General features: G+C 42.7%; 1 protein-coding gene across 16 annotated transcripts in view; it reads left to right on the top strand.

The window, feature by feature from the left end:
* The window catches only part of foxp2 (forkhead box P2), a 119,614-nt gene that overhangs the window by 46,038 nt on the left and 61,098 nt on the right, over window positions 1-12,478 (top strand). For 7 of the 16 annotated variants that reach the window (XM_023952093.2, XM_023952090.2, XM_023952091.2 and 4 more), the window contains one exon: window positions 722-908. The exons of 8 other annotated variants lie outside the window; for them this stretch is intronic. In XM_023952093.2, coding sequence (XP_023807861.1) covers window positions 732-908 — 177 coding nt within the window. In that variant the 5' untranslated portion in view covers window positions 722-731. 16 annotated transcript variants of the gene reach the window in all.

Raw genomic sequence — 12,478 nt, 5'->3', positions numbered from 1 at the left:
GTCACAAACGGTTTGATTAAAGAACAGGGCAGAAAATAAAATAAAAAAAGAAGATAATATGCAAGCCTGTGAGGCAGATTTTTATGTTTCTATAGCAAGAATGACAAACCCATTACAGCGCTCATCACCGGCCCATGTGATCCGACGACCCCCCCCCCCCCCCTTCTCTACTCACTGCCACCCTATTTTAATTTTGCATGATTAGCTTTGCACCATTAGCAAGCCTCTTTTTTTTTAGCTGAAATGTGAAAGCTTCAATATTTTAGGCGTGCTTTTGCTTCTGTTTTTGCAGTCATATTATAAAATGTCCATATTTTCCGCTTTTATTTTTTGTTTTTTTTATTGCCCATAAAACATAAAAAAGAGGGATATTTATTTATTTGTTAATTAATGAATCCTTTTTTTTTTTTGCTCTAAACGTTTTTCCATAATTCCGTATTTTGCAGAAAGGACATGCATCTCTTTGTATTGCTTCATTTACACAATGAATGCATAATTGTCCCCCCCTCCTCCTCCCACACACCTCCACCCTTTTCCCCTCCCCCCCCCTCCCTCCCTCTTCTTTAAATGCTTTAATTTGCAGAAGGGACCAAGGGCTTGATAATGGAAGCGTGCAAAAAAGTAAAGAAAAAAAAAATAGGAGGGGAAGGAAAAAAAACGAAGGGGGGGGGGGGGGGTGTAACAAGAAGAGCCCTAACCGGTGCCTCTTAATCACTTCTAGGTTTTAAATCATGATGATGCAGGAGTCGGCCACAGAGACAATAAGCAACAGTTCAATGAGTCAAAATGGAATGAGTGCCCTAAGCAGCAGCCAATTAGAGGCTGGCAGTAGAGATGGGAGATCAAGCGCTGGTGACACAAGCAGCGAAGTAAGCACAGTCGAGCTGCTGCATCTGCAACAACAGCAGGTAAGTTGTGTTCCTCCCGCCCGCCCCCCCCGCCCGCCTCGTCTCTGTCTCCCTGTCTCTCTGTGTGTGGATCGCCCCTCTCTCTGCTGTGCTGTGCTCTGCTCAGGCAGCGCGGGGCTGTTCCACCGCGGCAGGAGGCGCCACGACGACTTTTATTTGTGTTTGTATGTGTTTGGGAAAACAAGGTGCTGCTGTGTGTTGTTGGCGAACTCTCACCTCAGTTTTGTTGAGCTGTCGGCATATTTTGTTGGCTGGTGCAATGAGAGGCTTTGAGTTGTACTGCAGTTGTGTTTCAGTTTGTGGAAGTGCTTCATCTATGTGAGGCTGTGTGTGTGCGTGTGTGTGTGTGTCAGAGCGGTGTACAGTCCAGTCTGGACAGTGTGTAAGTGTCATGGCAGGGCTACATCCACCAGAGGGCCTCCTAACTCGAGAGGTTTGCCTCCATATGCAGACAGGAGACAGAAACCTCAAAAATCATTCATCCTTCATTCACATTTTTCAGATTTTTGTTCTTGTTGTTGTTCAAACTGGTGCTTCATTGTGTTTGTCAAGCTTGGGCTGAATGACCTTGGAGGGGGGTTTGCAGGAGTGGACAAAGTCAGTCCCCAGCAGAGTGAAGGAGTCAAGTGTCTGTTGTGTCTTTTCATGGTGAATGATGGCTTTGACACTTCGCCCAAAAGGAGCAGTGGGAGGTGAGGTCAGAGGGCCGTGCTGCAGGAAGGGGTGGGGGGGACAGCGCTGCAAGTTTGTAACGATGCGTGCCGGCCTATTTTTTTTTCAACCCCTGGTTCAACACTTGCGTCACGTGCACCCATAACCTGTACTGGTACTGCAGATTTTTGGGTTGTCCTGGTCTAAGGATGGTCGTAGACAGAGGAGCACAGGTGTGTTTTGTAGTTCCTTTGAGGCTCAAGGGACGTCAGGACGTCTGGTGTGCGATAAGTGTTTTTATTTGTAAGGACAATATAAGTTGCATGCGCTTCTGAAGTACAAGAGATGCTGTTGTACAACGCCCTTAAACCACACTGTAGTCGTTGGAAAGATGCGAGTACTGACCCCTTACTGACTGCACGCAAATGCTACAGGCATGGGGGGTACACGTGATTCGCAAGTGCCGCTAGGATGCCCACACAAACAACGCTCTGATTGTCTAGTTTCCTCATCTCTAACAGCCAGGAGGCCGTGCTTGAACAGCACTATTGGACCAGTGTTGGGGGGGATGAAAAGAGGCTACATCTGTGTGGCGCGCCTGCGTTTCACCTACTTCATGCGTTGTGTAAGGGTTCACTACAACCTGTGGACAACAGTGATATATTGTGCGGAGCATGTGTACAAGTTTGCCCATTTTATGCCCGCTATCCACCTGTAAGGCTTTACATTTTTGTTAGCGGCCAAGTTGCTCGGCGCAGAAGACGCAAATTACCAGTGGGTTGTACGGAGGTGTGTAAAACGAAGCGTACCCTGGAGCGGTTCCTGCCACCTTCTAGAAACAAAAAAAACAACCTTCATCCGCTTCTTAAAGGAACCTCTGTGTTCCTGCCCCTGGCTGGTGCAGCGCCATCTTCGCTCTGTGGCCTCACCCAAGAGTTCACTCCACCAACTACCCCCTGTATACCTGAAAAGTGAAGAACGGGTGGATTATTACCTCAACTTTTTTCCCCCTGTAATTTAATAAAATGTAAAAGCAAATTGATCCTAAGAGATAAGCTCTCCAATGTGTTCTTAAAATGAGTGGAAAGCATCTGGAATTATTCAGCAAGTAAATGAAGTCGAGAAGCAGCACTGTTGAACTAAAACAGGCCACGCAGGCAAGAAAAAGGAAAATAAGCATAAAGTGTCTAGTTAAGAGTCTGAGATGGACGTATGGCTGATAGCTGCGGTGTTGGGTGGGTGGGTTTTGGGGGGGAAGTCTGTGACAGCATGAGCTTTGGAAGGAGGCCAGAGCCAACCTTCTCCCAACCTTAAGACAGACACATTGAAATGAGCGGCTCTCCTAACAGGTCTCTGGAGGCTTTTTAAACAGAGGCCCTCTGCTGCTAACTTCACACACTTCCAGTGCTGCGTTCAGCACACATCTCCTCTGAAAAAAAAAGATCAGCACACAGAAGATGGAGGAATTTCATGTTTATCAAGACTTAAACGAGGGTTTTACTCTGCACGTGTTATTCTGGAGGAGGTGGCTGCCAGGACTCTTGAATGACGGCTTGACGGCGTGTAAACCAAGTCTGCATTCTCGTTGTCATCTGTGTGAAGCCAAAAAAAAAAATCCCACTTTTGCTCCAAGTCTATTTTCCAAGTAAGGCTGTTGGGTTTAATTTTCTAACCATATTTGGAATGACATTGAGTGATCCAGTGGGTATAAAATCTCCAGTCTCATCATGCTGCTTGGGGGATGATTAATAATAAGCACTGATGAATTCTCCACCGTCCCCATGGGTTCCACCATCGCCTAGCAGCTACAAAATACCACCTACAGTTATAATTAGAAAAGCAACATCTTAAGGTCCCGTCACCTTAGATTCGGCCAGAGGCTCAAGGAGCACACATTCAAAAGTGAAGTTCCTTTTTTAATGTATGCTGTATTTTTCAGTTAAGTTGCTCAAAGAAAAAATGCATAGTTAAGAAGAAAAATGTATGTATAAGTCGTACTTTTATAAGAAACCTACTTAACAAAATACAGAAGCAAGAAGGGACATTTCATCTTTAAATCCTAATAACTACTGTAACTGTAGTCAGTCTAATGTAATAATAAAGTCTATTTGCACAACATATGAAAAATTATTCAGGTAACCATAGCATAAAGAACATGTTAACAAGTCAACTAAACCCTTACATCACTTCAAATCACTAAATCATTGAATTTTTCATTGTCTGTGTCGCTTTTGAACAACTCCGCCAATCTGGCGTAAGACCGACCGGTGCTTCTTCTTTTGTGTTACTGTCAGTAGCAAATACTGATACACGCACCTGCAGTGCCTCCTAGTGGTTTTTGCTGTTTATTAAAAAAAAAAAAAAGTCTCATATACAGTACAGACCAAAATCTTTGGTACATTTTTCCATTCATTTGAAAGAAAGAAGTGTCCAAACTTTTGGTCTGTACTGTAAGTCGCACCTGAGTATAAGTCGCACCCCCGGCCAAACAATGCAAAAAACAAAACAAAAACCCGACTTATACTCTGAAAAATACAGTAGTCAGGCATTGTCAATGTAATGACATTAAAATTGGACAAAAAATGTTATTTTAGACCCTTTATCTACAAATCTGAATAAAAAACATAGTCTAAATTACATTTCCAACCCATAATTTTTGTCTAGATGTCATCACCAATTTCCCAAAGTTGCCAAAATACAGATTAATTTGAGTTAAGATCACAGATTACATGCCCACTGTATCTGATTGCAATTTACCCGCCGCAGATAAGTATCAGAAGGAATTTTGTCTGTTGCATAAGTGGTTATCACTGCTCCAAATTGGCACCATAAGGTCTCTTGCTGGGGAAAAAAATGTATTAAAAAAAAAACTGGGCTGAACTCTTAAAAGCAATCAATTTTTCCATTTACCTTATTGGGCACTGTATGAGTGTATGTACAGGGGAGAAAAATGCATTGATCTTTGGATCTATACCATAATGTCCCATAATGAGCCTCCTTGTTGATTACAGTGGTCTGTGGACTTAATCCTGCCAGGGTTATCAGCACGATTGATGAGCCAATTCCCAGGACTTCTACCCCGTCTAAATAGGCTCAGCACCCATAGGAAGTACATTGATATTCAGAGGACGATGGGAGCCCCGGATAATCCTTTATGGTCAGCTTAGTTGTTTTAACCAAAGACCCCTGGATGGCTGTAAGGATAACCTCCTGCCATTACATCGTGATGCTAATCTCAAGGACTCACCTATTAAATTCAAGGATCATTAAAATATGTTGACTTCCCTAACCTGTTTATTTATTACAATGATTGTCTTTGGGCCAATGCTGACACTGGTGTCAGAGGGCAAAAAGGAGGTAAATGAGTAAGTTATGCATTTTCCTTAGGCACTTGATGCAGCCAAAATGCAAACTAACCCACCGTATTTAAATGACGGTGGCTTTTTTTTGACAGAAATTACAATGAGTGCGTCAAGGTGCCATCTTACTCCGAGACTACCCCTGTCTCTACACCAGAGGTAGGCAGTGGTCCAACTTGAGAGTGACAGCAATTAACCTGCCTTCCTTGCTGTTTAGCTTCGGGAAATCCAAGGGATGAGGAATCTGACAGCGAGTGATGAGGAGTATTTAGGGTTTAGGGGCAAATGAAAATTCTACCCAAAAAAAGGGAAAAAGCCATTAAGGAGAAAGTTCCCACCTCAGACGGAGGATCGAGAGTTTGTGTTTGTGTACGGCTCTTTCTGTGACAGCGAGTCCTTCGAGCTCTTAGATCAGCAGATGTTTGTTTAGTACACACTAAGTAAGGACAGTTTCCTCCTATTAATCGCTTTCCACAAACAAGCCTGGAGCAGCTTTGTGCGTCTGCCCTTCACCTGCCCGTATGTCTGTCTGTCTGTCCCTTTCTACATTATTTGAGAAGCCCCGTGCGCACACACAACGAAGATGCAAATCTGGGTTTTGCCCTTGAGCATAATTTAAAGGCCTAATCACCCAGACTGTCCCTTTGGATGGAGCATGCGTGGAGGGTGGGAGGATGGTGTCTCTCATTTGCACCTTTACACAAAGAAGCTCATTAGGTTTATCTTTCAGGCCTGAGATTGCCCCACTCGACTGTGTAAATAAGACACCGGGCCCGGCCTGAGGCATCAATCACCTCTCAGGACAGGAGAAAGACCTGCGCTGAAATATGAACGATTTCATAAAGGAGCCTTTTGTTGAGTGTCATGGTCTGTGCCAAGATAAGGGTACCTCTGTGAAGGTAGAGGGGAAGCATTAGAAGAGCGTGGCGCACTGTATGTCTTTGTGAAATTATTTCCCTTTCCTGGTGAAAAGACAGCTCCTCTCCGGCACTCCCTGTGTCTGACTTATTTACAATGAAAGCCATCCTTCTTTTTATTTCAAACCTGGCTATCAGCAGACAGTCCCCACAGAATAGTACATACAGGCCTGTGACATATAGGCCTGTAGTTCCCCCCTCCGAGATGACACTAAAGATATAAGATGTGAATGACAGCGTGGAGACTGTTTGCTCATCCTTCCCCAGACAAAACACAGTATTATTCTATTATCTATCGAGACACCTCCTCTTCCTCGTCTCCTCTGTCTCCCTTCCTTTATATTTCTCAGCCCCTCCAAACCTGGGCTGTCCATCTGTGTTTAAGACACATTACATGTGGCCTTCTGGAATTTACAGTGGCGCTCTCCCAGTAACTCCATTTCGCACAGGCGTCCCTTGAGAGCGTGGCGAAATGTCAAGCTGCAAGGCTCGAAAAAAAATGAGGAGAGAGGGGAGCGATGGATGAGAGATGGAGTGGAAATAAACACTTATGGGCCTTTTTTTTGCTTCTCCTCAAGCATCTGGAAGGAGAGGGTTTTTTTTTTTTTCATTTCAAAGGGAGAACGGGAAATGAGACAAGCGAATATCATAGCAGATACGACAAAGTCAACCACGTGATAAATACAGAAAGAGAAACTCTGTTAAATGGAATCAAAGAGTCCGTTTACATCCCAAAAACTGGATAACTGGAAATGTGCTCATTCAAAGGTCATGGGCTACAAGGGACTCTATTTAGTTTGGAGACCTAAATAGCCACAGAACGACACCAATGGCAACATTTCTGTTACTTTTTCAAAACCTTCGTAATACATTCTGGCACTGACGGTCATGTGACCCGCGTCCCTTGTGTTCCAACAAACGTAAAGCTATAAAACGTATATCAGATTATTGTGGAAATGAACTAATAATCCGATGAATTATCCAGTGGAACCTATCCTATGAATGCCATACTGCAGTTTCAAGCTAATCTCTTAACATCACATTGGATACGGAATGCTACTCTTAGGTCTCCTGTGACTTGCAAAATTATAAAATACAAATCGGACGAGGGTAAAAAATATCCCTGAAAGTATTGGATTTCTGGGTAAAAATCTTCATGTGATCATCGGATAAATCATCTCATAAAACACATCCTGTCTATGGCGTACCTGTAAAATCCGAGATCTTGAGAAATCTGGATGTTTGTGATGCATAAACAGGTTTGACTTTTTTGTCATTTTTTTTTTTATCTCTTTTTTTTTTTACTTTGGTATGCCAATGATAAATAGTCTGGTCAAGGTTGACCCTCCTCTGCGTACATAAGAGGGAGCCATTGAGCGCGCCCCCCCCCCCCCCCCCCCCCTGGGGCCACGAGTCCTGCAGTCAAGTTAACATCTTGCGCTTTGGACACTCAACCCTACTATCAGGCCTCATTCCATCTTTTGTGTTCGGACAGGCGTAAAACTACAAAATGTGTATTGTACGGTGGTGGAAGAACCTCAGCATTATTAGCTTTCTGGGTACAAATTTACATGCGATAATCTGATAAATTATCCAATAAAACGCATCCTTTCTACGCCATACTGTAAAAATCTGACAACTTGAGAAATCCAATAACTATTCGTGTTTGTGGTGCATAACCAGGCTACGTTTGACTTTATTTGTAACTCTTTTATCCCCCCCCCAAGCCCCTTTTTTCTTTTCTTTTCACTTTAGTATCCCAGTGATAAACGATCTGGTCAGGGTTAACCACCTCTGTGTAAATAAGAGGCAGTCATCGAGCTGCACACGCTGCGGCCAGGAGTCCTGCAGTCTCAAGCTAACCTCTTGCAGGCCAGGATCAATGGCCACTTCACAACTCATTTCCTTTTACGCCTCCCTAACTGCCCTGGTTCAGCTCTGGAAAATAAATGGCACTCGATCTATAAGTCCAACCACACACACACACATGCACACTTCCACACAGTGCATTCTCTGAGAGGGCTGAGCAATTGCCTCAGCTCAATACCCACCGCAATAATTTATTTGCAAACTGGCTTAGCGGTGAATCATCTTTTTGGTGGCTTCACAATCGAAAACAGGCATTCTGTCATTGTTTGTTGCCACTCCCCTGTCATCGGCTTAAACAGTCATTAATATGGCGGGGTGGAGGGTTACTGTCACACACGAGCTGGGTGCACACATGTAAAAAGCCTGCGCTTTTTCTCTAATGTGGAGCTAACAGGAGGATGAGGAACGCTCAGGGATGATGCCTTCTAGGTAAGGCGGTGCTGCCGACTTACTCTTAAAAATGCCCACCCACTCCCCCTCTAACCCCACACCAAAAGAAGGCAAGTGGCTTATAGTCACTTGATAGGCCACGACACCGCTATCCATTTAACAGAGCTTAAAAATCCTACATATGCATATGCCGGGAATCTTAAGCTGACAACCAAAAGACAGGATTTGCTAGAAGGCAGCTTTGGAGTGTTGTGAATTTAACAAGCATGTCTAGTATTACAGTCCCTCCCTGCTTTAGTCATGAATAGTAACAAATCAGAGTCTGAAACGCATGCCCCCCCCTTTGGTTTGTTGTGTACACCCTCTTCTGCAGCTAATATTAAAATGACCTCAAGAGAAAGCCTCATTTGTAATGTCACTGCAAGGTTTTTTCTATCGCTAATTTCCTTACACTCTTTGCTTGTAAACTCCAGGTATCTATTTTTTCCTTTTTTTTTTTTACCTTCTGTACTTGTTAAAAGTCTGTGCTGCTCTGATTATCTTCATCCCTGACCCATTTTTGAATTTATAAATGGCTCCCAGCTTTTCCCAAGTTGTTTGTGGCAGCAACATTACCAGCCTGCGAGGAGAGACGCTCTTTTACGCTTTGCCTCCAAACACTGAATACATATGTAGGAGAGCCAGCCGGGCTCTCAGCGCGCTCGTCCTCACAGCTTTTCATACAAATGCAGTAAATAAGCCCGGGCTTGGGGTTGGGGAGGTAGAATTGGACGCTTCAAACAGACAAACGGACTGACATGTCACTTAGTGCAAGCTTTGGCTCTCCTGACTGCAGGCTTTGGGGCTGAAGCTGCAGGATTTTAGGGGTTTCAGACGAGAGTTTACAGATGCTCTGCCATCTTTATAAAAGGTTCTGACAGGTTTTTCCTCTTTGTCTGTGGAAGTAAAAACAATTGAAGCCGCAAGCAGTGTTGTAGGTGCTACTTGCCCTCGCCGCCCACTTTTGACCCACCCTCACTGGCTTTCCCGCTCTGCCCCCGTCACCCGGGTCAGAGCTGCATGTGACAAATTCGGTTAAAAATAAAAATACAAATAAATCACTTTTTTCCCAAAAAGCGGCTTTTCTTATAAATCTATCTCCATAGCAACAGTAACACAAGTAAACATTTGCATTTCCTCAGCAACTGAGGTTTGTTTGTTTACCACGCTCACATTCCTAATATGTTCATACTGTATGTCATATTATTTTGTTTGGCTTGAGTTTGGGATTCATGCTTTAAAGTTTCACATTATTCCATTAAAAAAATGTCAGAGCAACAGGGGAACGCCACTTTTGCGACCTCGCCACACTAACGCCCTTTAACCCTTTTGCTATCTTAGATGACCCCACCCTTACATTGATGTGTTATTCTTACCATGATAAAGGTGAAAAGATTTCATGTAATCACAATCATCACAAATCATTGAAGAAAAAAGGTTCAGCGCACTGTCTAGTGGGTCTACATGACCCAACTCCCAATGTTAAAGTGCCTAGGATAGCACAAGGGTTACAAACGACACACTTTAAAACCAATATTTTTGTAGCTGGTACTAAGGAGGATTTTTTTTTTTTTTGAAAATTCAAGAGGGCGGTCTTTTCCCGAGTTCAAAGGTCAACAGAACTTCAATTATGGTTGTAGACTTAGCCTGGTGGCTTGTGTGTGTGAAATTTCGTGGGGATCGCTCAAACAAAACACTTCTTTCATATACTGTGGAAAAATGTAAGATTCACCTATTTTTACACTTTGCCACAAAACGCCGTCCTGGTGCCATCCCATAATACTTCTATAACTTGTGTTTTGGTAGCGTAAATGGATTTTAAACTTTTTTTTGTTTGTTTACATAGGAGATTTTAGCCCCTTCCAACTTTTTTTAGGTGATGTTTTTGCCTGCTGTGATGTCATCATTTTTTCTGGGAGGGTGTTGTTCACTTGGTCCAAATTTCCTTTTTACCGGGTACTAGGCGTCTGCAAGTTCTGGTGAGTTTTTGTGCATGTAGCGGAGGTAAAAGTTGTTTCTCAAAGGCGCACAGTAAGAAAGAAAAATGGTCCTTGTAGTCTAGAACTGCTGCAGGACAAAATTAGCGCAAAAAAAAGCTTTCAGAGAAGTAAACAGAACTTTCTAGAGATGATCTCAAGAAGGAAGTCCTACCTCCTTTTCAGCAAATAGACAGGCCCCGATAGACGTTACTGTACTTTCAAACAGTCTGCCATTCTTCATCAGGACTTAACCAGTGCTTATTTACCCACACTGAAGACTTAACTTGCACAAATTGATGCGTGATAGCAGTGGAAAGCTGCTTGTTCCACGCTGATAAAAATGACGCCCATGAGCATATGCAGAACATGCTTTGTGGGCTCAGCGCAGCACTTCAAGCTTGAGCAGACACTAAGCTGATATTGGTTTCACGCTTGAGTCCATAGGGCAGAATCTTCTAATAGAAACCCACAGATTTGATTGTTTCTGCATATGCATTTATCGGGAGTTTACATGATAAATATACATTAGCCCGGTGGGGCTTGGCCATGCGTGGTATTGTTTCTGTGATGCTATTCTTCTTTCTTTTACCTGTTTGGACTTCATCATCCAATTTCCCACAAACCCGATAAACCTAATTTGCACAAAATGAATTGTGGGAGTTTGTCAGAGAAAATACAGTTTCGTTAAACCAGGAGAATTTCCAACATTACTTTGAAGATTCTGATAAAAAAAACAGACATAAAATAACCTCTAGTCTTCTCATAGTTTGTTCTTTGTTTGGTTCCACCCCTGTCAGAATGATGAATTATATGTCTCTTGTTTTTTTATGATTTAAGTCTTTTCTTGTTCTGATAACGCCGGTGATTGTTCCGTCTTTATACGGAGAGCTATGAAGGAAGTGATCATGTTTTTAGCACATTTATCAAAAGCCCCAGAAAAAAGTAGCAGAAAGAAGCCCCCCGCACCACCCCACATAGTCAGACTAAGTGTGAAACAGAGTGATAAATTTCCTTGTTTGGAGAAATTACATCCACTAACTTGAGCTACTTCAGCATGAAATTGAAAAAGAAGCATTCCTTCTGAATTTCCATTCTTGATTCAATGAAAGATTAGCATTTTTGAGGGAAAAAGGCGACTACAGGAACCAAAGTAAGAAGTATGATTTTGCTCACGCCTGCTTGTTCTCAGAGGCGTGTTATAGAACGCTTTTCGGGGGGGAAAAAAAAAAATAGGCTTTTGTTTATGGAACTAAGGCGCAGCCAGGCCTGCTGCGGATTAATGAAAAAAAATGCGTCTCTTTCTCCTGTGTTTGCTTTGGTGTCTATTTGCATGGAACGCATTTATGCTTTCAAGTCTCATACCTCTTTTTCGTGCCTTTACTCATCCACATCGTGAAGAAGCTCTTGTTAAGAAGGAGGGAGTTGATTACTGATTGACAGAAGGAGGGTGTCAAAGTGGAAAGTAGATAACTATATCTTCTCCTGCTCACTTAAAGGTCAAACACACATCGCTTTAATTAGAATATTCAAAAGACGATGACCGAGCCACAACGCAGAGCAGTTAGAAGAAAGAGAAGAGGAGCACAGGAAAAGATAAGTGTTACATTAGGAAGGAGATAAAAAATAAAAGAGAAAGGGGAGTGAATGTGATCTGCAACCGTTCCACCGGTGGATGCAGCAGATGAATGCATGAGCGAAGACGCAGTTCTCACTGAGGAGGTGAAGACACAACAACCAAAATGAAGTTATGACAAATTCATTTGCAGATGAGACAAACCTTAACTGGAAGTAACCAGTAGCCTGCTAAAAGGGGACGACTCTTCCTTCCTTTTATGTTGCCGGCCACACCACAATAACATTTGCTCCTTGACATGTATAACTCTTCAATCGTTTATCGTTGATCGTGAATCAGCTCATTTTGACCCAAAAAAAGACTTTATTTATTATTATTTTTTACTGGCTTTGCATTGTTATGCAACACATTAATGTAAAGTGTTCCAGACCAGGTCAAAGTCGCTTTTCTCTACCACAGAATCAGCTGATTTATGTTGATTGCGTAAAGACTTCACGACTGTAAAGTGTTGGAATTACGTTAATTGCGTATATAGTTGATGAATTATGGTAGAACATATAGACTAAAGGGTTATTAGCCTGATTGATGGACACTATTGACCCACAGCAGCAGAACCCACAGGACAGTCAGAACCAGTCAGTCGGATCACAGTGACGACAGTAAATCTGCCGTCCCATTATATTGATGTGTTTATTAGTTCTTATTCAACTGATCTAAAATCATTTACTTCTATTAACGTTTTCCTTTTTAAAGGTTATAATCTTATTTTTGTACCTATTGTTTAAAACAAGAT

Source organism: Oryzias latipes, chromosome 23 (genome assembly GCF_053564925.1).
Source record: "Oryzias latipes strain Hd-rR chromosome 23, Olatipes_Hd-rR_3.1".
NCBI classification, from domain to species: domain Eukaryota; kingdom Metazoa; phylum Chordata; class Actinopteri; order Beloniformes; family Adrianichthyidae; genus Oryzias; species Oryzias latipes.
The sequence above is the reverse complement of the archived record's forward strand: the minus strand, read 5'-3'. Positions and strand labels throughout refer to the sequence as shown.